The 24,981-nt window shown below is 39.2% G+C and overlaps 2 protein-coding genes across 3 annotated transcripts in view; both read right to left on the bottom strand.

The window, feature by feature from the left end:
• Positions 1–12,387, bottom strand: part of susd2 (sushi domain containing 2) — a 27,976-nt gene extending 15,589 nt beyond the window's left edge. Inside the window, exons 1-6 of one of the 2 annotated variants that reach the window (XM_061875759.1) lie at positions 12,272–12,387; positions 12,003–12,201; positions 6,948–7,099; positions 2,283–2,450; positions 2,045–2,216; positions 1,762–1,963 (exon numbers count right to left, since the gene is read on the bottom strand). In XM_061875759.1, coding sequence (XP_061731743.1) covers positions 1,762–1,963; positions 2,045–2,216; positions 2,283–2,450; positions 6,948–7,099; positions 12,003–12,201; positions 12,272–12,332 — 954 coding nt within the window. In that variant the 5' untranslated portion in view covers positions 12,333–12,387. Of the gene's footprint in view, positions 1–1,761; positions 1,964–2,044; positions 2,451–6,947; positions 7,100–12,002; positions 12,202–12,271 lie in introns of both variants that reach the window. The other variant, XM_061875758.1, reaches the window with a different exon arrangement.
• A 579-nt stretch (positions 12,388–12,966) lies between these two features.
• myo1hb (myosin IHb) overlaps positions 12,967–24,981 on the bottom strand; it is a 61,815-nt gene continuing 49,800 nt past the window's right edge. The window contains exons 19-33 of the mRNA XM_061875761.1: positions 24,729–24,809; positions 24,552–24,657; positions 24,364–24,481; positions 24,188–24,301; positions 24,039–24,115; positions 21,840–21,908; positions 21,673–21,757; positions 21,437–21,599; positions 17,693–17,776; positions 17,522–17,615; positions 17,255–17,446; positions 17,115–17,185; positions 15,367–15,464; positions 15,199–15,298; positions 12,967–15,114 (exon numbers count right to left, since the gene is read on the bottom strand). Of these exons, the coding sequence (XP_061731745.1) occupies positions 15,094–15,114; positions 15,199–15,298; positions 15,367–15,464; positions 17,115–17,185; positions 17,255–17,446; positions 17,522–17,615; positions 17,693–17,776; positions 21,437–21,599; positions 21,673–21,757; positions 21,840–21,908; positions 24,039–24,115; positions 24,188–24,301; positions 24,364–24,481; positions 24,552–24,657; positions 24,729–24,809 (1,473 nt within the window). The 3' untranslated portion in view covers positions 12,967–15,093. The remainder of the gene's footprint in view (positions 15,115–15,198; positions 15,299–15,366; positions 15,465–17,114; positions 17,186–17,254; positions 17,447–17,521; positions 17,616–17,692; positions 17,777–21,436; positions 21,600–21,672; positions 21,758–21,839; positions 21,909–24,038; positions 24,116–24,187; positions 24,302–24,363; positions 24,482–24,551; positions 24,658–24,728; positions 24,810–24,981) is intronic.

Raw genomic sequence — 24,981 nt, forward strand, 5'->3', positions numbered from 1 at the left:
ACCTTCTCATTCCTAACACAACTGATAGTCACAACCCCATTGATAAAGCAAGAAATTTAACTTATCAACTCTGATTAGGCGCACTTCTTGAAGCTCATCGAGAGAATGCCGCGAGTGTGCAAAGCCGTATTCAGAGCAAAGGCGGGCTATTTTGAAGAAAGTAGAATAGAAAACATGTTTTTTTTTTAGTTATTTCACCTTTTTTTGTTAAGTACATAACTCCACGTGTTCATTCAGAGTTTTGATGCCTTCAGTGACAATCTACTATGTAAATCGGCATGAAAATAAAGAAAACGCATTGAATGAGAAGGTGTGTCCAAACTTTTAGCCTGTACTGTATGCATGCATGCATGCATACATATATGTATGTATTTACACGTGTGTGTGTGTGTGTGTCTATGCTTATATCTATGTACATATTATAGAAATATGATGGATAATTATTAAATGTATAATTGGATATTAAGAGTAAAATGGATAAGGTTTTGGCATTTTTCCCCACCATGCCTTGCAAGGATTTAAATGGGTGTAATTTAGATTTTTTTTCTATGGTGGTTAGCTGTTTTTATAATATCTACAAAGTTCAGTGAGCAGCTGAATGTGTGAGATGTTTGTTGACTTTTTGTGCCGATTGATTTTTTTTTTCATGCTATGACTAGGGAAGGGTGTTTGAATTGAGTCATATAAGTAAAGTCTGTGCATTTCAGTTCTAGTAAGCATACTGCATAGTCACTGGCCTGAGTCACTCACACTGTCCACCCAAAATTTGGTATGTAAGCACCAATCAAGATGCAAGACATTTAAATTTAATATGTAAACACCCTGCCTGCCCAGTTTACTTGTGGAACTTGTGCCATCTCACAGGCTAAATTGACAACGCCTTAGTTAGGACACCCCTGGTCTAAATCAAGATATCACACTCATTTTCATTGCTTTTACAGAAGCCCAGAAGGGTCGCTTTGTTTGATTATTATCATTGTTTGCCAACAAACCTTTAGAACATTTGCTTTGTAATCAAAAGTCAAAGTGACAAGCAGATATTTAAGTTCAGCTAGTGGGGATTTTTTTTTTTTCAGAAAAGGGATTCAATGACAAAAAAAAGCTTGTATCAAATAATATTGCCTACATGTTTGTGGATAGGCGGATCTGACGGTCCGACAGAGAGGCAGGGCACATCTTGCACCAAGATGGCGGCAAGGAGGCGGGGATAGCAAGCGAGCGAGCGAGCGAGCGGTGAAGCGGGGCGTGCCGGGAGCGATGCCACAAACGAGATCAGGTGTGTGGATCGCGTACCTGTACATGATTAACGTATCTCCTCTCGCTGTATAAAAGGGTAGAAGGAGGAGAGAACGGGGCTGGTGATGGTGCGGAGCGAGAGAAACACATACAACGACGGAGACGGAAAGCGAGAGGCGTGCTGAGGGAGACGGGAGACGCAGCAGAAGAGGGACCCGACCGCAGACAAGTTTGTGTTGGAAAATAAAGCAAGTCAAAACCTGTTCAAAGGCATGTCTTTCCTTGGTGGTTCCTGGAACCCGCAAGACGACGGCTTGAGACCGTCAAAAAGAGGTCAACATTTTATTACAGTTATCAATAAAAATTAAATTCTTCATTGACATTGTTTTCAGGCTATGAAGGCCATTAATTTGACACACCCGGCCTAAATTCTTGCATCAAGGCTAGATTATTGTGGGACTTCTGAAATCTTAAATATGAACTCCTTCATGATTCTGATGAACATAAGGTCATTAGGCGACTTACATGGAACCTTCCTGTGTCAGCTCGGGCCTGAGCCAGCGTGCAGGGGCAGTCGATGATCTCGCTGAGGAAGTTTGGCAGCGTGATTTCCAGCTGATCCCACGCCAAACATTTTTCCAGGGCCCAGGCCTGAGAGTCCTCCCTGAACTTGTCCTCCAGGTGCCAGGCCAGGGCGTGGTCCTCGGTCCATGCAGCTTGCACATTCCTGGGGTACAAAAACGAGGTGGAAAAAAATTTGTCTGAAAACAAGACATGAACATGTACGGTCTGACAATAACGTACGTACCATATGCCGTCAGAGTGGACGCTGGAGCTGACGCGGACTGCACCGAGCTCCCAGCTGGAGAAGAGAAGAGCTGGCTGTGGCACGAAGCTGAAGGCGCCATTGTTGGGTTGATCTTTGGCAAGGGAGTACAGATACTTCCATTCTGCCTGCCACTCTTCTGAATAGGGCTTCCCTAAAAGGAGATATTGAACAACACTGAATATCCCCATCTCTCTCAATGAGAGGTCATGTGACTCACCTGTCTCTCTATAACCCCACAGCTCAATGTTGACTCGGTCTTCTCGGACCAGTGACGTGTCCCACGTCATCTCCAGGGAGCCCCCAACTTGAGGCGTGCCGTAGTACTGCCACTTTGTTGAGTTGACCAGCGTGGCCTTGAACTTGGCGTCTAACTTGCCCGTGTGCACTGCGTGAAACAACCAGTGCATGTCACACTCCACACCACCAGGGGGTGCACCTCTCTGTGTGATGTAGAAAATGCAGTACAGTGTTCCCTCGCTACAACACGGTTGATTTATAACAGATTTTTTTTGAGTGTGTAATTTTTTAACAATGTATGAATGTGCATGGTGTTCTGCGTCCTGATTCGCTAAGGGACTGTAGACCATTGTCAATCAATCTTCTTCATGCCATGTGTTCTGCACAGTACAGAATGCATTAAGCTTACCTAATTTACACAATTGTTTGATGCGAGCAGTGTGGCTCTTTATTGCTGTATGTTTGCAAGTTTTCTCCCAAACAGTCTCAAAATTTTAATCAAATTTAAAGTCATCATTGAGGAAGTGGGATATAATCCTGAACAAGTGTTTAATATGGATGAGACTGGCTTATTTTGGAAATGGATGCCCTCTCGCACGTTTATAATGCAGGACGAAGCCAAAAGCGCAGGATTAGAGACCCAAAAGTAATGGGTGACTCTGGTTATGTGTGGAAATGCTGCGGGCTTTGTGATAAAACCCTGGCTTATTTATAGGTAAAAGAAAAAAAATCCTAGAGCCCTAAAAAACAGGTTTTGATCTTTGGTTTCATTCTTTACTACAGTGGTGTACTGTACCTATTTTTTAAATCCACAAAGGTTTGAACTTTGAGAGTGTTTAAACGAGAGAAATGTGAGAAAATGTTAATGCCTGTATGAGAAAAGTTTATAAAGCGTGTGGTTACTTTAGTATGCATGCTTATATATATATACATACATACATACATATATATATATATATATATATATATATATATATATATATATATATATATATATATATATATATATATATATATATATATATATTAGGGCTGTGAATCTTTGGGTGTCCCACAATTTGATTCAATATCGATTCTTGGGGTCACGATTCGACAATATATCAATTTTTTCGATTCGATTCAATTCTCGATTCAAAAACGATATTTTTCCGACTCAAAACGATTCTGTATTCATTCAATACATAGGATTTCAGCAGGATCTACCCCAGTCTGCTGACATGCTAGCATAGTAGTTGATTTTTAAAAAAAAAGCTTTTATAATTGTAAAGGACAATGTTTTATCAACTGATAGCAATAATGTAAATTTGTTTTAACTATTAAAGGAACCAAAAATATGACTTATTTTATCTTTGTGAAAACATTGGACACAGTGTGTTGTCAAGCTTATGAGATGCGATGCAAGTGTTAGCCACTGTGACACTATTGTTCTTTTGTTTTTGTTTTTTTTATAAATGTCTAATGATAATGTCAATGAGGGATTTTTAATCACTGCTATGCTGAAAGTATAACTAATATTGATACTGTTGTTGATGATATTCATTTTTGTTTCACTACTTTTGGTTTGTTCTGTGTGGTGTTTGTGTCTCCTCTCAATTGTTCTGTTTATTGCAGTTCTGAGTGTTGCTGGGTCAGGGTTGGTTTTGGAATTGGATTGCATGGTTATGGTATTGCTATGTATTGTTTTGTTGGATTGATTAAAAAAAAAAAAAATCGATTTTTAAAAAAATGAGAATCGATTCTGAATCACAAAACGCATTCGAATCGATTTTTTCCCACACTCCTAATATGATTGTGTGAAAAAATCGATTCCAATACGAATCAAATCTGTTGTGCGATTCAGAATCGATTCTCATTTTTAAAAAATGTTTTTTGTTGTTTTTTTTATCAATCCAACAAACCACTACACAGCAATACCATAACAATGCAATTCAATTACAAAACCAAACCTGACCCAGCAACACTCAGAACTGCAATAAACAGAGAAATTGAGAGGAGACACAAACACGATGCAGAACAAACCAAAAGTAGTGAAACAAAAATGAATATTATCAACAACAGTATCAATATTAGTTATAATTTCAGCATAGCAACACACTGTGTCCAATATTTTCACAAATATAAAATAAGTCATATTTTTGGTTAGTTTAATAGTTAAAACAAATTTACATTATTGCAATTAGTTGATAAAACATTGTCCTTTACAAATATAAAAGCTTTTTTCAAAAAAATCAACTACTCTGCTAGCATGTCAGCATGTCAATATAATTCACTTACTGAATCGTGGGACACCGAAAGATTCACAGCCCTAATATATATATATATATATATATATATATATATATATATATATATATATATATATATATATATATATATATATATATATGTACATATGTATGTATATATATATATATATATATATATATATATATATATATATATATACACACAGTACACACCGTATTTTTCGGACTATAAGTCGCAGTTTTTTTAGTTTGGCCCAGGGTTGCGAATTATACTCAGGAGCGACTTATGTGTGAAATTATTAACACATTACCATAAAATATCAAATGATATTATTTAGCTCACTCACATAAGAGACTAGACGTATATGATTTCATGGGATTTATCAATTAGGAGTGACAGATTGTTTGGTAAACGTATAGCATATTTATATGTTATATTTATTTGAATGACTCTTACCATAATATGTTACTTTAACATACCAGGCACCTTTTCAGTTGGTTATTTATGCCTCACATAACGTACACTTATTCAGTCTATTGTTCACTATTCTTTATTTACTTTAAATTGCCTTTCTCATGTCTATTTTTGGTGTTGGGTTTTATCAAATAAATTTCTCCCAAAAATGCGACTTATACTCCAGTGCGACTTATATATGTTTTTTCCCTTCTTTATTATGCATTTTCGGCAGTTGCGACTTATACTCCTAAAAATACGGTATACATATATATATATATATATATATATATATATATATATATATATCACTTTGCATCCAGTCGACTTTTGTATGTGTATATCTGTATACCTATATCTGTGTACATACTATAATACTATGATGGATAATTATTAAATGCTATTATTTCGATACTAAGAGTAAAATGTATAAGGGTGGAGAGTTTTTTTTTGCATTTTTCCCATCATGCCTAACAACGATTTAAATGGGTGTCTTTTGTTTTGTTTTTTGTATGGTGGTTAGTAGTTTTTCTACAAAAGTTCAGTGAGCAGCTTGTGATATGGGTGACATGTTTGTTGACTTTTTGTGCCGATTGATTTTTTGGGGGGGATTGGGTCATATAAGTATAATCCGTGCATGTCAGTTTTAGCGAGCACACTCCAGTCACCGGCCTGAGTCACTCACATCGAGAGAATGCCAAGAGTGTGTCAAAGCAGTAATCAGAGCAAAGGGTGGCTGTTTTGAAGAAAGTAGAATATAAAACATGTTTTCAGTTATTTCACATTTTGTTGTTAAGTACATAACTCTACATGTCTTCATTCATAGTTTTGAGGCCTTCAGTGACTATCTACAATGTAAATAGTCATGAAAACAAAGAAACCCCATTGAATGAGAAGGTGTCTTAAAACGTTTGGCCTGTACTGTATATAAGAAACAAAAAAACATAAGCTGTACAGTACTGTAAAGGAAAAAAACATAAATTAAAAAAAACAACCTGTAAACACAAAAGCATGGACAGTAAATGAAAAAAAAACTTCCTGTTAATGAAAAAAACATTTATGGTAAACGAAAAAAATATAAAATGAACAAAAACACATAAAAAATCAACTTCAACTCCAGGGATTTCACTTAAAGCGGGGTTTTTTTTGGAAGGGAACACCAATGTGAAACGAGGGAACACTGTACACAGTTCCTTGATAACAGGGGTAGGGAACCTATGGCTCTAGAGCCAGATGTGGCTCTTTTGATGACTGCATCTGGCTCGCAGATAAATCTGAGCAAACACTGCTTAACACAATAAGTAATGACTAATTCCACTTGTAATCAAAGTGTTAAAAATAACGTTCAAAATATTAAACATGCTCATGCATTTGAATCCATCCATCGTTTTTTCTAACGCACTTTATTATAATTTTTTTTAGGGCTTGCCCTCCTGTGGGTTCTTCAGACCACCAAGCACCGACATGAAAGCCTGTTTCAGGGTTACGATATTTTTTTATTTTTCAATAAGTCTCTCAGTTGCTTTCCAGCAATTGTCTTTTTCTCTTTCGCACTCTGGCTCCAGCTCCAACCCTGTCTCTCCTCCTGGCTGCTGCTTATAACAGAGCGACAGGTGATTAGATAACAAGGCCCAGGTGGGTTGTCTACGCACCTGTCGCTGATTTCGAGGCCGGTCCTGGCACACCCCGCTTCGCTGCAGGCCCACAGGCCACACCCCCTCCACAGTTAGCTTCAGAATATCAATGTTATTACAAAGAATAAGAGACCTATTATACTCTAGTAATGTTGGTCTTACTTAAAAATGCAAGCGTTTAGATGTGTTCAATGTTTTAAAAAAAATTATACAGGTCTTACGGAAATACATTTTAAAATATTCGGATTCTTGGCTCTCTCAGCCAAAAAGGTTCCCGACCCCTGCTTTACAACAAAGTGTAAAGCTCAAACCTGACAGCCAGGCTCCAGCTCGATTGAACGCCGTGCCGTTATCGGAGGAGACGTGCAAGCTAACCCATCCAGTTTGGTACAAGAGCGGGGCGATGCAGTGACCCCGCCCGCTCTCATCCACGTAGCCCACAGTGTCGGTGTCACCATTGAACCTGAAAACACAAACACCGAATGCCAGGTAGATCCAAATAACTGAAATAAGGTTTAGACCACAGGTGGGGAGTAACGTGCACCATTTACTCCTGTTGTGAAGTAACTTTTTGGATAAATTGTACATACATTAGTTTTAATGCGACATACTTTTTACTTTTGAGTGTTTTTGTGAAAAAGAAACGCTATTTTTACCCCCTTGCATTGAGTTTTATTCCGATTGCTCCAGTTATTAATATCATCATAATATTAATTTGTAATCTATTGATTACTGCTTGCAAAAAACATATTCCTTTGGCTTGTTAGAGAGACTTTGTCCAGCGGGCACGGTCACATGACTTTGTTTCACCAATAGTGACGTTTGACTTCATTTCACCAATCGAATGGAGCCGAGCAGTCACATGACCACGCTCAAATTACACAATGTAAAAAGTGACATGACGTCAGACAAGGAAGCACAACTCTGGAACGTATACCTTACAAAGTAGGGAGAATTACATTTATATCATGCGCTGTCATGTGTGTCAGTACTAATGTTTACATTTCAGTCTCCAAGAGTTCCACTTGAAACTGAATTTTTTTTTGTTGTGCATATGCTAACATTATCAATCAATCAATGTTTACTTATATAGCCCTAATTCACTAGTGTCTCAAAGGGCTGCAAAAAAACCACAACGACATCCTCGGTAGGCCCAAATAAGGGCAAGGAAAACTCACACCAAGTGGGACGTCGGTGACAATGATGACCCAGTGGGACGTCGGTGACAATGAGGACTATGAGAACCTTGGAGGGGACGAAAGCAATGGATGTCGAGCGGGTCTAACATGATACTGTGAAATTTCAATCCATAATGGATCCAACACAGCCGCGAGAGTCCAGTCCGAAGCGGATCCAACACAGCAGCGAGAGTCCCGTTCACAGCGGAGCCAGCAGGAAACCATCCCAAGCGGAGGCGGATCAGCAGCACAGGGATGTTCCAAGCCAATACATAGGCAAGCGGTTCATCCTGGGTCCGGACTCTGGACGAGCGGTCCATCCTGGGTCCCGACTCTGGACAGCCAGTACGTCATCCATGGCCACCGGATCGGACCGGACCCCCTCCACAAGGGAGAGTGGGACATAGGGGAAATTAGCCCTGTTTCTGTTTGTGTCCTGGAGGGCGGCGTGATGCATTTGGGAGATTGGCCATGCCAGCAACCTGAGGGTTTCTGGTTCGATCCCCACCTTCTACCAACCTCGTCACGTATGGTGTGTTCTTGAGCAAGACACTTTACCCTTGCTCCTGATGGGTCGTGGTTAGGGCCCTTGATTGGCAGTTCCCGCCATCAGTGTGTGAATGTATGTGTGAATGGGTGAATGTGGAAATAGTGTTAAATGATAAATGGGTTGTACTTGTATAGCGCTTTTCTACCTTCAAGGTACTCAAAGCGCTTTGACACTACTTCCACATTTACCCATTCACACACACATTCACACACTGATGGAGGGAGCTGCCATGCAAGGCGCCAACCAGCACCCATCAGGAGCAAGGGTGAAGTGTCTTGCTCAAGAACACAACGGACGTGACGAGGTTGGTTCTAGGTGGGAATTGAACCAGTGACCCTCGGGTTGCGCACGGCCACTCTCCCACTGACGAGGTTGGTTCTAGGTGGGATTTGAACCAGTGACCCTCGGGTTGCGCACGGCCACTCTCCCACTGCGCCGTGTTGAGTAGAAAATCACTATACAAGTATAACCCATTTAGTGACAGACTTAGACACAAACTCTTAATGATCCACAAGGGAAATTGTTCCACACAGTAGCTCAGTTACAAAAGATGGAAAGGATAAGAATGGAAACCCTAACCCTAACCCTCTCTTACCTCTAAAATCTAACCTCTAACTCTAACCTAACCCTAACCCCAACCCTCCCTAACCTCTAACATCTAACCTCTAACCCTCTTTAACCCTAACCCTAACCCTAACCTCTAACCCTAACTCTAACACCAACCCTAACCCCAATCCTAAACCTAACCTGTAAACCTAACCCCAACCCTAATCCTAACCTTAACCCAAATTCCAACTCTAACCCGGGTTAGGGCACAAAAAGAGGGCGAAAACAAAAGGTATAAAGTAAAATGGTAAATGGGTTGTACTTGCAAAGCACTTTTCTACCTTTCTTTTTCAGGAACTATGTAGGTCGCACCGGCCGAAAAATGCGTAATAAAGGAGGGAAAAAACATATATACGTTGCACTGGAGTATAAGTCGCATTTTTGGGGGAAATTTATTTGATAAAATCCAACAGCAAGAATAGACATTTGAAAGGCAATTGCGGTTATAAATGAAGAATAGTGAACAACAGGCTGAATAAGTGTACGTTATATGAGGCATAAATAACCAACTGAGAAGGTGCCTGGCATGTTAACTTAACATATTATGGTAAGAGTCATTCAAATAACTATAACATATAGAACATGCTATACGTTTACCAAACAATCTGTCACTCCTAATCGATAAATCCCATGAAATATTTTTCCTCGATGTCGCTTCTAAACAACTCTACCAACTCCAAAGGTATTCGCCGCTTTCTCTTGTCCTTTTCTGCTGCATATTTCACTTCTTCCAGCTTGAAATCTGCAGTACATTATTTCCTTTTCGGTGCCATTTTTGTTCAACCCTCCCCCGCCAAATTATTTTTGGTTCACCTGTGTGTGACGATTGCTGACATTTTCTTGGTCTCTTCCGCGAATGAGATGAATAATATTATTTGATATTGTGTAATATGCAGTACATGATTTCCTTTTCGGTGCCATTTTTGTTCAGCCCTTCTCAGTTTTTACAAATTACTGCCAATGATGAAATGATCCACTTTAATAGCTACGGCAGTAGCATATAGCAGTTAGCATTCCATGACCCACAATGCACTTCTGCCATGACCCTGCCATGACCCTCCCCCGCCGAATTCTTATTGGTTGACGTGTATGTGACGATTGCTGACGTGTGTGTGATGATTGCTGACATTTTCTTCGTCTCTTCCGCGACTGAGATGATTAATATTATTTGATATTTTACGGTAATGTGTTAATAATTTCACACATAGGTCGCTCCTGAGTATATGTCGCACCCCCGGCCAAACTATGAAAAAAACTGCGACTTATAGTCCGAAAAATACGGTAAGTCCCTCCTTAAAGGGGAACATTATCAACAAACCTATGAAAGCGTCAATATATACCTTGATGTTGCAGAAAAAAGACCATGTATTTTTTTAACCGATTTCCGAACTCTAAATGGGTGAATTTTGGCAAATTAAACGCCTTTCTGTTTATGGGTCTTTTAGCGATGACGTCAGAACGTGACGTCACCGAGGTAACACACCCGCCATATTCATTTTCACATTACAAACATCGGGTCTCAGCACTGTTATTTTCCATTTTTTCTACAATTTTTTGGAACCTTGGAGACATCATGCCTCGTCGGTGTGTTGTCGGAGGGTGTAACAAAACTAACAGGGAGGGATTCAAGTTGCACCACTGGCAAGAAATCTGCCGCCAGACCCGCATTGAATTTTCCAGAGTGTCTTCACATTTGACCGGCGATACTAAGACAGACATGGCACAGAGATGTATGGATAACCTGCAGATGCATTTGCAACGATTAAGTCAACGAAATCACAAAGGTGAGTTTTGTTGATGTTGTTGACTTATGTGCTAATCAGACATATTTGGTCGCGGCATGACTGCCAGCTAATCGATACTAACATGCTACTCTAATCGATGCTAACATGCTATTTACGCTAGCTGTATGTACATTTGAAACTAGATGCCCACATTTAATGCGAAACAAACATTTACCAATCGACGGATTTAAGTTGCTCCAGTGTCACAAGATGCGAAAGTCCTGATCGTTTGGTCCGCACATTTTACCGGCGATGCTAATAAGGCAGCCATGCTTAGGGCCACTTCATTAGGTACACCCACGCTATGGCCGAATAGCGCCAATAGCTATTCGCTCAATAGCTTCAATTTCTTCTTCAATTTCGTTTTCGCTATCTCCGACCATCTGTTTCAATACATGCGTAATCTGTTGAATCGCTTAAGCCGCTGAAATCCGAGTCTGAATCCAAGCTAATGTCGCTATATCTTGCTGTGGTAACCGCCATGTTGTTTGTAATGACAGCCCTGTATGACATCACAGGAAAATGGATAGTGGTTTCGAAGATAGCGAAAATAAGGCACTTTAAAGCTTTATTTAGGGATATTACGGGACCGGTAAAATTTTGAAAAAAACTTCAAAAAATACAACAAGCCACTGGGAACTGATTTTTATTGTTTTTAACCCTTTTGAAATGGTGATAATGTTCCCCTTTAAGACCCATTTTTATTCTTTGGCTTTTAATACTACGTGAGTTGTGTGGTCCTCTGTGTTTCTAAAATTTTAATTTCTATTTATTGTTTTAGTTGGTTTTACCCTTTAAAAACGTTTTTAATCATATTTATTTTATATAGGTTTTATATTTATTTATTTTTCTGTTTTTATTCAGTCATTGGTGGAGCTAAGGATAATATTTGAATATTGTTTTTAATATTGTTGTGCAGCATTTCGGAAACATTTCTGTTGTTTAAATGTGCCATACAAATAAAGTGGATTGGATTGGATTACTAATTTAGCGTTTATTTTTGATATTTCTGTAGTGGAGAACTTGGGTCCCGAGGTCAAAAAGGTTAAGAACCCCTGGTCTACAGCACAAAGCACTTTGACCCTTTCCTACATCCAATTACAGTTCTATGGTTATCATCGTATTTTACCTAACCTTTGAAGCAAACTGTATATATCCAGAAATGTCAGTTTGTAATGACGTTATTTTTTTTTTATTATTAAGCACACAAGGGATGTTTACATACATACTCGAAAAGTTGTACAGTACCTGCACACAAGTGGGGATCCTTTGTCAAACGTGGCATTAAGGACAAGTAAATCCACCCCACCCAAAATGGAACCAGAGTGCGGCAATGTTTCCACGCAGAATTCCTTATAGTCTGCGCAGCAGCTCCCCAGAGAGGTGCACGTTGGGTGACAGGAGCACGAGACGGACATTTGCCCACATTTGACCTCACAGGACTGCCCTGGATCAGAGAAGGACACAAACATTTAGTGTCCTGTTTAGACTTTTAAGGAACATTTCCAGGCACTCACCAAAAGTCCCGCCGATGCATGATACCAGAAGAAGTAGCGTCACTGCTGTCGTTTTTCCCATCTTTTTTTTTCTTCTACGGAGAGTGTCAGCTACATGCTGATTCAACTCAACATCCCGATAAACCTTGGCCCGCTGACGTCTTTAAAGCTTCGCCAATCATCAACCTGAGGTCATAATGATAACACCCTCCCTCGGCTGTGTTTACAAGCGGAGGTCAAAGCATTTGAGAAGCCCGTTCTGTAGTTTAGTGTACATTGCATACAGTACGGTTCTGCTTCTCCACTTTTGACTGTCCGGCTGAAACTTGAAGATGAGAAAGTGGGGACAAATATAATGTTTTTTTACAAAACAATCACTTTAGCACTTTTGACCACCGCAGTCACTTTGCTGTGCTTTTATTTTGAAATTAATGGAGTGAAAGTGCACTTTTGACCTATTTTTTTGTCCCCCCACCTCACTGGAATCATGTTAAAGGAGATTATTCACATTCCAGTTGTTATTTTAAATATAGCAATCTATGGAGGCAGAAGAAGAAGAAGATGGCCACTAGGAGGCAGTGCCTCACCAATAATAATAATAATAATAATAATAATAATAATATATTTTACTTAAGTACATGTCTAAAACTCTACTTCTATATTACATTTAAGCGGTCTCCTATGTGCTGCGGAAAATTAAAAAAGTGCTACAAACGTTGACACAGATGTTCTTTAATGACACATCTATTCATGACTTAACGTGCAAAAAATGGAACAAATCCTCATCATTCTGCAGAATATGTCTTTATCTCGCCCATAACTTACTACTTTTTTGCAGATGCTATTTTTTTTTCTTCCTCTCAATAAGACTTTAAAATGTAGCCAAGTACACGATACTTTAAAGTAAACATATTTTAGTAAAAGTACAGATATACATTAAAAACAACTTCAAAACTAAAAATACAAATACACGACAACAGTAGTCAATTGCAAAAGTAAACAAAAGTAAATGTACAAAACCCAAAACCAGGGAAGTTGGCAGGTTGTGTAAATCCTAAATAAAAACATTTGCAAATCCTTTTTAAGCTTTATTCAATTGAATAGACTGAAAAAACAAGATACTTAACGTTTGAACTAGTTAACTTTGTTATTTTTGGCAAATATTACCTCATTTGGGATTTGATGTCTGCAACATGTTTAAAAAAAGCTGGTATGAGTGGCAAAAAACACTTATTTAGAACAGGCTAATAGGGAACAGGTGGGTGCCATGATTGGGTATAAAAGGTAGCTTCATTCATTCATTCAAAAACAAAGATGGGGCGAGGGTCACCACGTTGTGAACAAATGCGTGAGCAAATTGTTAAACAGTTTAAGAAAACAACATTTCTCAACCAGCTATTGCAAGGAAGTTAGGGATTTCACCATCTTCGGTCCGTAATATCATCAAAAGGTTCAGAGAATTTTGAGAAATCAGTGCACATAAAGCAATGATATTGTGGACCTTACATTCCTCATGCAGTACTGCATCAAAAAGGGACATCAGTGTGTAAAGGATATCACCACATGGGCTCAGGAACACTTCAGAAAACCACTGTCAGTAACTATAGTTTGTTGCTACCTCTGTGCAAGTTAAAACTCTACTATGCAAAGCCAAAGCCATTTATCAACAACACCTAGAAACGTTGCCGGCTTCGCTGGGCCCGAGCTCATCTAAGATAGACTGATGCAAAGTGGAAACGCGTTCTGTGGTCTGACGAGTCCACATTTCAGATTGTTTTTGGAAACTGTGTACATCATGTCCTCCGGACCAAAGAGGAAACGAACCATCCAGATTGTTCTAGGCGCAAAGTTCAAAAGCCAGCATCTGTGATGGTATGGGGGTGTATTAGAGGCCCAGGCATGAGTAACTTACACATCTGTGAAGGCACCATTAATGCTGAAAGGTACATACAGGTTTTGGTGCAACATATGTTGCCATCCAAGCAACGTTATCATGGACGCCCCTGCTTATTTCAGCAAGAAAATGCCAAGCCAAATTCTGCACGTGTTACAACAGCGTGGCTTCATACTAAAATAATGTGGGTACTAGACTGGCCTACCTGTAGTCTAGACCTGTCTCCCATTGAAAATGTGTGGAGCATTTTGAAGCGTCAAAAATACCACAAGGGAGACCCCGGACTGTTGAACATCTTAAGCTGTACATCAAGCAAAAATGGGAAAGTATTCCACCTGAAAGGCTTAAAAAATTGGTCTCCTCAGTTCCAAAACATTTACTGAGTGTTGTTAAAAGGAAAGGCGATGTAACCCAGTGGTAAAAATGCCCCAGTGCCAACTTGTTTGCAATGTGTTGCGGCCATTAAATTCTAAGTTAATGATTATTTGCAACAAAAAAAATACCTTTCTTAGTTCGAACATTAAATATCTTGTCTTTGCAGTCCATTCAATTGAATATAAGTTGAAAAGGATTTTTATTTACCATTTACACAAAGTGCCAATTTCTCTGGTTTTGGGTTTTGTAGTAAAAGTACAGGTATACATTAAAAACAATATAAAAAAAATACAAATACACAAGAACACTAGTCAACTTTAAGAGTAAACAAAAGTAAATGTAATAGAGTAGAACGTATAAACATTGCAGTTATTATGATGGTGCCCTCTTTATTATAAGTGTTTTAGGAGGATTTAAATAGAAATGCTTCTAAGTGTCTATTTGTCTCATTAAAGATGGTGGATGTGATTCAACATTCTGTTACTCTAACTAGTCACTCCACGACGGAAATATTGGCAATAACAGCATAGAGTGGCTGTTACTATAGTATGCAGAGCGAGGGTCGGTGCACAAATCATCTGCTTCTTGTTGATTCCTGAGAAGGACATAATGGCAGATATGTTTAAAGAGTGAATGCCCACGCTTATCCCACACCCAAGTGGCCTTTACACACGCTCACCACAGTCAAGTGGCCATTTTTGGCCCTGTAGACCGCCGACTCGTGGCCGCTCCGAAAGTCCACAAAGCCTTCCCTGCCGGGCTGGATGTCAAATCGCACGCTGCACACACAGTAACAACAACATCATTAATATGGTGTTAACATGGAGCCACAGTGACATCTCCTTACCTGCCCTGGACTACCTGGATTAGGTCCGGCTTGTTGGTAATGACACACAGCTTGGTGAGGGCCTCAAACAGGAAGTCACACTGCAGAACAAGATCCCCCTATAAAGCAAAAGGTACAAACCTCGTTTCCATATGAGTTGGGAATTTGTGTTAGATGTAAATATAAACGGAATACAATGATTTGCAAATCATTTTCAACCCATATTCAGTTGAATATGCTACAAAGACAACATATTTGATGTTTAAACTGATAAACTATTTTTTTTTTGCAAATAACCATTAACTTTAGAATTTGATGCCAAGTTGGAAAAGGTGGCAATAAATACTGACAAAGTTGAGGAATGCTCATCAAACACTTATTTGGAACATCCCACAGGTGTGCAGGCTAATTGGGAACAGGTGGGTGCCATGATTGGGTATAAAAACAGCTTCCCAAAAAATGCTCAGTCTTTCTCAAGAAAGGATGGGGCGAGGTACACCCCTTTGTCCACAACTGTGTGAGCAAAACAGTTTAAGAACAACGTTTCCCAAAGTGCAATTGCAAAAAAATTTAGGTATTTCAACATCTACAGTCAATAATATTATCAAAAGGTTCAGAGAATCTGGAGAAATCACTCCACGTAAGCGGCATGGCCGAAAACCAACATTGAATGACCGTGACCTTCAATCCCTCAGACGGCACTGTATCAAAAACCGACATCAATCTTTAAAGGATATCACCACATGGGCTCAAGAACACTTCAGAAAACCACTGTCACCAAATACAGTTTGTCGCTACATCTGTAAGTGCAAGTTAAAGCTCTACTATGCAGAGCGAAAGCCATTTATCAACAACATCCAGAAACAACGCCGGCTTCTCTGGGCCCGAGATAATCTAAGATGGACAGATGCAAAGTGGAAAAGTGTTCTGAGTCCACATTTCAAATTGTTTTTGGAAATATTCGACATTGTGTCATCCGGACCAAAGGGGAAGCGAACCATCCAGCCTGTTATCAACGCGAAGTTGAAAAGCCAGCATCTGTGATGGTATGGGGGTGCATTAGTGCCCAAGGCATGGGTGACTTACACATATGTGAAGGTACCATTAATTCTGAAAGGTACATAAAGGTTTCGGAACAACATATGCCGCCACCTAAGCGCCATTTTTCACGGACGCCCCTGCTTATTTCACCAAGACAATGCAAGCCACATTCAGCACGTGTTGCAACAGCGTGGCTTCGTAAAAAAAGACTGTGTGTACTTTCCTGGCCCGCCTGCAGTCCAGACCTGTCTCCCATGGAAAATGTGTGGCGCATTATGAAGCGTAAAGTACGACAGCGGAGACCCTGGACTGTTGAACGACTGAAGCTCTACATAAAACAAGAATGGGAAGGAATTCCTCTTTCAAAGCTTCTACAATCAGTTTCCTCAGTTCCCAAACGTTTATTGAGTGTTGTTAAAAGAAAAGGTGATGTAACACAGTGGTGAACATGCCCTTTCCCAACTACTTTGGCACGTGTTGCAGCCATGAAATTCTGAGTTAATTATTATTTGGAAAAAAAAAAAAAAAGTTTATGAGTTTGAACCTCAAATATCTTGTCTTTGTAGTACATTAAATTGAATATGGGTTGAAAAGGACTTGCAAATCATTGCATTCCGTTTATATTTACATCTAACACAATTTCCCAACTCATATGGAAACGGGGTTTGTAAATCAGAAGGAAGTTCAGGTACAGGCTTTTAAACACACCAATGCATCCTCCCATCTACCTTCTGCTTGATGTCATCACATGCAACATGGAGGATCAAGAAGTTGTCACTCAGGTTGCTGACGGAAACGCCTGAATAAAAAAAGAAGACACATGTCGCCACTTTCCTTACATACTCTGTTTAATCCCCCTGCTTGTTACCTTTCAGCGAGCTGTAATCAATCCTCTGCTTGATCTTGGCCTCCTCCACTAGATAGGCGGCTTCCTGAGTGAAGACGAGCTGCCGCGGATGAGGCCTGAAGCCGTTCCTGTCATACTTGACCACGGGGACGGCGTATTTGACGTGCTCGTGACGAATCGCTTGCATGACTTTCATGCTTATGTATTCAGTGCCTTATTAGAATAGATGCAAGTACAAATGGCGAGTGATGGTTTAAGATGAGTGAGGATATAACAACACAGTCTCACCTATCCTGGTGTCCAGGAAGGGTCTGCACACACTGAAGGGGTAGTTCTCCTTTTTGTCTTTGAACATGCAGCCGCTCCGGACTTTTAACTCAAGCTGCAAACAAATTGTAATGATAAAAAATAACTTCATGAATTTATTATGAAGTTATTTTTAAGTGTATGGGGTTGTACCTGTGCTTTTCTCTCCTCGGTCATTCCTTGGACGTACTTACGGACCATGTGGCGGATGTAGAGCTTTTTTAGCAGCTGGGATGCCTGCACAACGGACAAAATAATATCACAGCAAATTATTGTGCTATTCTTTGCGATACAGGAGCATCAAATATTTGTAACAAATAATCACACATTTTATTTTTCACTTCATTCTTTTGCATTTTATGACTCACTGAGATGTTCATACAAATAAAGGGTATTTACAAAAAATAATAATAAATATATATTAAAACAGAATAATGAATTAATGTTGTCAAATGTATTTTCAAAATAAAATTACAGAAAACAGGATACAATCAAAAAATGGTTGTAACAGTAAAATATATAATTTGTAGACATACTATCCATCCATCAATTTTCTACCGCTTGTCCCTTTTGGGAAGACGGGGGGTGCTGGAGCCTATCTCAGCTGCATTCGGGCGGAAGGCGGTGTACACCCTGGACAAGTCGCCACCTCATCACAGGGCCAATTTTAGTGTTGCCAATCAACCTATCCCCAGGTGCATGTCTTAGGAGGTGGGAGGAAGCCGGAGTACCCGGAGGGCACCCACGCAGTCAAGGGGAGAAAATGCAAACTCCACACAGGATTGAACTCAGGACTACTCAGGACCTTCGTACTGTGAGGCACATGCACTAACCCTTGTCCCACCATGCTGCCCAAATGTATAATTCGGAGACATAATAGTATTTAGTAAATAACCCAAACCCATTTTTAGAAAATATTTTCAATAAATCATTTACATTGTATATTTTTGTTTAGTGTATAGCAGGGGTCACCAAGGCGGTGCCCGCGGGCACCAGGTAGCCCGTAAGGACCAGATGAGTTGCCCGCTGGCCTGTTCTTAAAATGGCTAAAATAGCAGCACTTACCAGTGAGCTGCCTCTATTTTTAAATTTATTTATTTTTACTAGCAAGCTGGTCTCGCTTTGCTCGACATTTATAACTCTAAGAGAGACAAAACTCAAATAGAATTTGAAAATCCAAGAAAATATTTTAAAGACTTGGTCTTCACTTGTTTAAATAAATTCATTTATTTTTTTACTTTGCTTCTTATAACTTTCAGAAAGACAATTTTAGAGAAAAAATACAACCTTAAAAATCATTTTAGGATTTTTAAACACATATACCTTTTTACCTTTTAAATTCCTTCCTCTTCTTTCCTGACAATTTAAGTCAATGTTCAAGTACATTTTTTTTTTTTATTGTAAAGAATAATAGATACATTTAAATTTAATTCTTTATTTTAGCTTCTGTTTTTTCGACAAAGAATATTTGTGAAATTATAATTATTATAATAATCATTATGATTAAAATAAAAAAAAATATTCTGGCAAATCTAGAAAATCTTTAGAATCAAATTTAAATCTTATTTCAAAGTCTTTTGAATTTCTTTTAAAAGTTTTGTTCTGGAAAATCTGGAAGAAATAATGATTTGTCTGTCAGAAATATAGCTCGGTCCAATTTGTTATATATTCTAACAAAGTGCATATTGGATTTTAACCTATTTAAAACATGTCATCAAAATTCTAAAATTAATCTTAATCAGGAAAAATTACTAATGATGTTCCATAAATTATTATTTTTTTTTTTCAAAAAGATTCGATTTAGCTAGTTTTTCTCTTCTTTTTTTCGGTTGAATTTTGAATTTTAAAGAGTCGAAATTGAAGATAAACTATGTTTCAAAATTAGATTTTCATTTTTTTTCCTTTTTTTCTCCTCTTTTAACCCGTTCAATTAAGTGTTTTTTCATTATTTATTCTCTAGAAAAAACCTTCCATAAAGGGAAAAAAAATGTACGACGGAATGACAGACAGAAATACCCATTTATATATATATATATATATATATATATATATATATATATATATACATTTATTAAAGGTAAATTGAGCCAATTGGCTATTTCTGGCAATTTATTTAAGTGTGTATCAAACTGGTAGCCCTTCGCATTAATCAGTGCCCAAGAAGTAGCTCTTGGTTTCAAAAAGGTTGGTGACCCCTGGTGTAGAGTTAGTTACACAGCTATTAACAAGCAATGTAGTATTTTTTTTCATAACTTATTTTTACTTTTATTCCTATTTTTACCTAACCTCTGTGTCATGACTTGTTGCCCAGGACATAGCATATGTGTTCCTATGTTTAAGTCTACAGGTCTGTTCCCTGCGCCACTTGGTTTCTTTCTTTTACGTTTTGTTGCCGGGGTTTCTAGCAGTACGCGCCTGCATTTACTTTGCGATTAGCGTTTTCACCTGTGTGGTAGTAAGCACACCCCTAATTCATACCTGCCTTATGGTTCACTCGGTCTGGGTTTCTTGTTCGCCACTGGTGACTGTTTACATTTGCGGGGGTGTGTGTGTTCTAGGCTGAAGTTTTATGCTTGCTTGGTTTCTTCTCGCTATGCTAATCTAGCTTGTGTTGCTACACTTCGCCGGCGCTCCGAGCCACACGCGTTCTGGTGTTCTGCTGTGGGGTTGGAATGAAAACATCATTCTCAGCTTCAAGTTGCTTCCTGCCATTCCGTCTGCATCTTGGGGACATGACTTTTGCAGACATGCAACTTAATCGCAACACTCTGTTCTTATTGTGTCTATTTTATGTTTTTATATGTGATAATTTTGGTATTTTAGTGCAATTTGTCTCCTGACAATTGTCCACCTTGTGTACAGTGAAATATTCATTCTATTCGATTATAATCCATTCTATTGTATTCATATACAAAACCCAAAAACCAGTGAAGTTGGCACTTTGTGTGTGGCACAGGGGCATTTTTACCACTTTGTTACATGGCCTTTCCTTTTAACAACACTCAGTAAACGTTTGGGAACTGAGGAGATCAATTTTTGAAGCTTTTCAGGTGGAATTCTTTCACATTCTTGCGTGATGTAGATCTTAAGTTGTTCAACAGTCCGGAGTCTCCGTTGTGGCATTTTTCGACCCTTCATAATGTTCCACACATTTTCAATGGGAGACAGGTCTGGACTACAGGCAGGCCAGTCTAGTACCCCGCACTCTTTTACTAATAAGCCACCCTGTTATAACATGTGGCTTGGCATTGTCTTGCTAAAATAAGCAGGGGCGCCCATGATAATGGTGCTTGGATAGAAACATATGTTGCTCCAAAACCTGTATGTACCTTCCAGCATTAATGGTGCCTTCACAGATGTGTAAGTTACCCATGCCTTGGGCAATAATACACCCCCATACCATCACAGATGCTGGATTTTAAACTTTGTGCCTAGAACAATCCGGATGGTTCTTTTCACTCTTTGTTTCAGAGGACACAACGTCCACAGTTTTCAAAAACAATTATAAATGTGGACTCGTCAGACCACAGAACACTTTTCCACTTTGCATCAGTCCATCTTAGATGAGCTTGGGCCCAGCAAAGCCGGCGGCGTTTCTGGGTGTTGTTGATAAAAGGGTTTGGCTTTGCATAGTAGAGTTTTAACTTGCACTTACAGATGTACCGACAAACTGTAGTTACTGACAGTGGTTTTCTGAAGTGTTCCTGACCCTGAATATAGATTGAAAGAATTTGCAAATCATTGTATTCTGTTTTTATTTACGATTTACACAACGTGCCAACTTCAATAGTTTCGGGTTTTGTATAATATGGCACAGTGCTGTATCATCATAAGTTACTGCTGAAGCAGCTTGTGACTGACAGACACACACACACACAAACACACGCACGCACACACCTCGTTCATTACAGGCGCAGGGGTGGGCCAAGAGTCTTTCTCCAGGACCGTCTTTGGGAGGTTCTCCTTGAGCCGAGTCAAATAGTTTTGCCTCACGTATGCCAGGTACTCTCTGTTGTCAGCGCTGGAAGGATCATTTCGGGTCATGAAACCTTTAATGAACCTACAACACATTGGAATTCATTTCAACTGTTGCGGCCATCTTGTCCGAAAGCACCACTAGTCGTCATGTGTACCTCTTGATGATCCGAACTGCCCATTCCCTCTTTTCTCGCTCCTTTCTTGCCATCATGCCTCGAAAGCAGTTCTCGATCTTAGTGGCTGTTTACGTGAAGGCCAAGAGAGAACAAGTTAATGTGACCGCCTCACATGATACACTTGTGCAAGCGTTCAAAACACTCACCGGCATCTTTCTGCTTCTGGTAGTCGCCTTTCACGCGGTAGCCTTTGTATTTGGCCTGAATCCTTGTGGCTGCAAAAACAAATCTTCTCTAAGTGCTACATTACAGTTGAGTGGTCGTTGATGGTCTCTGCTTCACTTTGGAGTGATTGGTGGCCCAAGAAATGCAGCGGTCCCTTTGTTAAAGCTTTGTTTGACACACTTTTAACGTCTGGTATTTCCCATTTAAAACGAACCATATGGAGTAATTTCATGTCAAGTCATCATTAAATGGCCCTGATATGTCAAAAGACATTAAAGGCCTACTGAGATGAGATTTTCTTATTTAAACGGGGATAGCAGGTCCATTCTATGTGTCATACTTGATCATTTCGCGATATTGCCATATTTTTGCTGAAAGGATTTAGTAGAGAACATCGACGATAAAGTTCGCAACTTTTGGTGCTGATAAAAAAGCCTTGCCTATACCGGAAGTAGCAGACGATATGCCCATGACGTCACGGGTTGTGGAGCTCCTCACATCCGCACATTGTTTACAATCGTGGCCACCAGCAGCGAGAGCGATTGGGACCAAGAAAGCGACGATTTCTTGGCACCACCTTTTTCTTTTGAAATAGGTGGTGCCAAGAAAGTCAAAGGATGCTCACTGACCTAAACTACTGTTTTACCACACAGATTTTGGTCATTATCCAAAACAGTACACACACACACACACACACACACACACACACACACACACACAATAGGGTTGTCCATATACCAATATTTTGGTACCGTAATGTATTTCGATACTATTTTAAATAAAAGGGACCACCAAAAAAAATGCATTATTGGCTATATTAGAACAAAAATCTTATGTTGCATTAAACTTATGTCTCTTATTGCAATTGAAGAACAATTTTGGCCTTCAAAAAATACTGAACATAATAGACAACTTGTCTTTTAGCTTGTCCTAATGTGTCTGCTGACGTATGGAGTGACATATTGTGTCATTTATATTCTATTATTTTGTCAACATTATGAGGGACAATCTGTAAAAATGCATTATTAATCTACTTGTTCATTTACTGTTAATATCTGCCTTTTTTCTGTTACAACATGTTCTATCTACACTTCTGTTAAACTGTAATAGTCACTTCTTCTGTTGTTTGGATACTTCACATTAGTTTTGGATGATACCACAAATTGAGGTATTGCTCCGATACCAAGTACTTACATGGTCATACATTGGTCTTATTCAAAGTTTTTAAAATATTTCTTGACTTTATAAACATGATATGAATTTTAAAAAAAAGAAAAAAGATTTTGTGATGATAAAAAATGTTGATGTAATCATAGTAGTATTGAATAGATACGCTATTATACTTGGTATCATTACAGTGGATGTCGGGTGTAGATCCACCCATGGCATTTGTTTACATTCAAAACCGCTATCTTTTGTTAGCGATGACGCCAGTGAGCTATTGTATCCTCCTACGATGTGTCGTGAAGCATGTTTAGCTATTCCTCGTCCTGCAGTGATGATACTTGTGAGAAACTTACGTTATTTGTCGCCATGGAGGCGATGATTAGTGATTTAGAAGTAGCTAAAACACTGGCGACTGCGGATGGATGTTAGTTGCTAGCTAGCTAGCCATGTCTTAAATCACCTCTTCCTGAGGATTCTACAATGTTATAGCTTCACTTTTATCATTAGTTTTTAGGACAAAATGTGCCCATTCTCCTTTTTCTATCTACACACTGTGTTTGCTTGTAAGTACTCTGTGATTTTGCGCTGTCGAACATGCTCCTACATGCTCGTAAAACCAGCAATGTCATGAAGTTAAGGGTAAAAAAACAGGGAACAGGTACTTTTCAAACAGGGTATAGTACCGTTTTTGATTCATTAGTATCGCAATACTATACCATACCATACTAACTTTATTTACAAAAACCTTTAAAAACAACCACAGTTGAAGAACAAAGGGCTGTACACCACAAAGAAATAAAGGCAAAGGATAGACTAAAAAAACAACAACATTTAAAACAGAAGTAAAAAACACATTGAAATAGCAAATACAAATTACCCTAAGAAAAATGTGTTAGATAAAAAGCAGATAAAAAGTTAAAAACAGTTAAATACTACAAATACCGTACAACCCTAATACACACACACACACACACACACACTTAGAGGGGCTACACTATACGCTTCCGACTCACCTAGCTTATGTTTGCACACTTGAAAGGCGTCTTCCGTTGCAAACAGAGTTTCCGGATGGCGGATGAAAATCTTTGTCCTCAAGGAGGCGAGGAGACATAATATTAAGACAAGTATTTTACCCCGAGGTACGAATATGTGATTGTCTTACCTGCCCATCTTGTACTCATCAGGTTTGTAGCCCAGATGCTTGATTAGGCACTGCACACCTTCCGCAGCGGTACCTTTCCAGTTGGGCCAGGTGCCTGGACATAAGGCTTTGTACCTGCGGAAAGGAGACAATAAGAGAAGGCATTCAAAGAAGAGTTTGTGCTTAGCTTAGCTTACCTCTGGAGGAAGATCTCATATTTTCGGCGATACGCAAATCCCGCACGCCGCACCCTCAGGTGCTCCATCAGGCCCAAGTACTTGACCTGATGTCGCACCAGCACTTCATCAAAGCGTCCTATAAGCGGTAGACGGAACAGTCAAAATTTTGTGGCAAAGATGCTAAAATGAAGTGTATTCCGTCTCACCCGGAAGTTTGGCTTCATTGGGTTTGATGCAGCGGATGTACCAAGGCTCTTTGGTCATTAGGATCTCGGTCAGGCCCACCAGGCTGCTCTTGAACTGGGTCACCACCTGCAGGAAAGAACATGACCCTTGTAGTGACGTTTATGACGCGAAAAGGTAAGAAAGGTAACATCTCTTACAGTTTCAGGTCTCCTCTTTCGGTCCGGCTCGGTCGAAGGAAAACAATGTTTGATGATAGCATTTTTCGACTGTTGCATAACCTTAAAAAAGACAAGATATTTATTATCATTGCTCCAATATATCAAGCCTTGTGAGACATTTTTTGACACAGAACATGATGCACCACAATTATAAAAAAGATAAATATAAAAAAGTATAAGTTAAAGTTAAAGTACCAATGATTGTCACACATACACTAGGTGTGGTGAAATG

Source organism: Nerophis ophidion, linkage group LG17, assembly GCF_033978795.1.
Source record: "Nerophis ophidion isolate RoL-2023_Sa linkage group LG17, RoL_Noph_v1.0, whole genome shotgun sequence".
NCBI classification, from domain to species: Eukaryota; Metazoa; Chordata; class Actinopteri; order Syngnathiformes; family Syngnathidae; genus Nerophis; species Nerophis ophidion.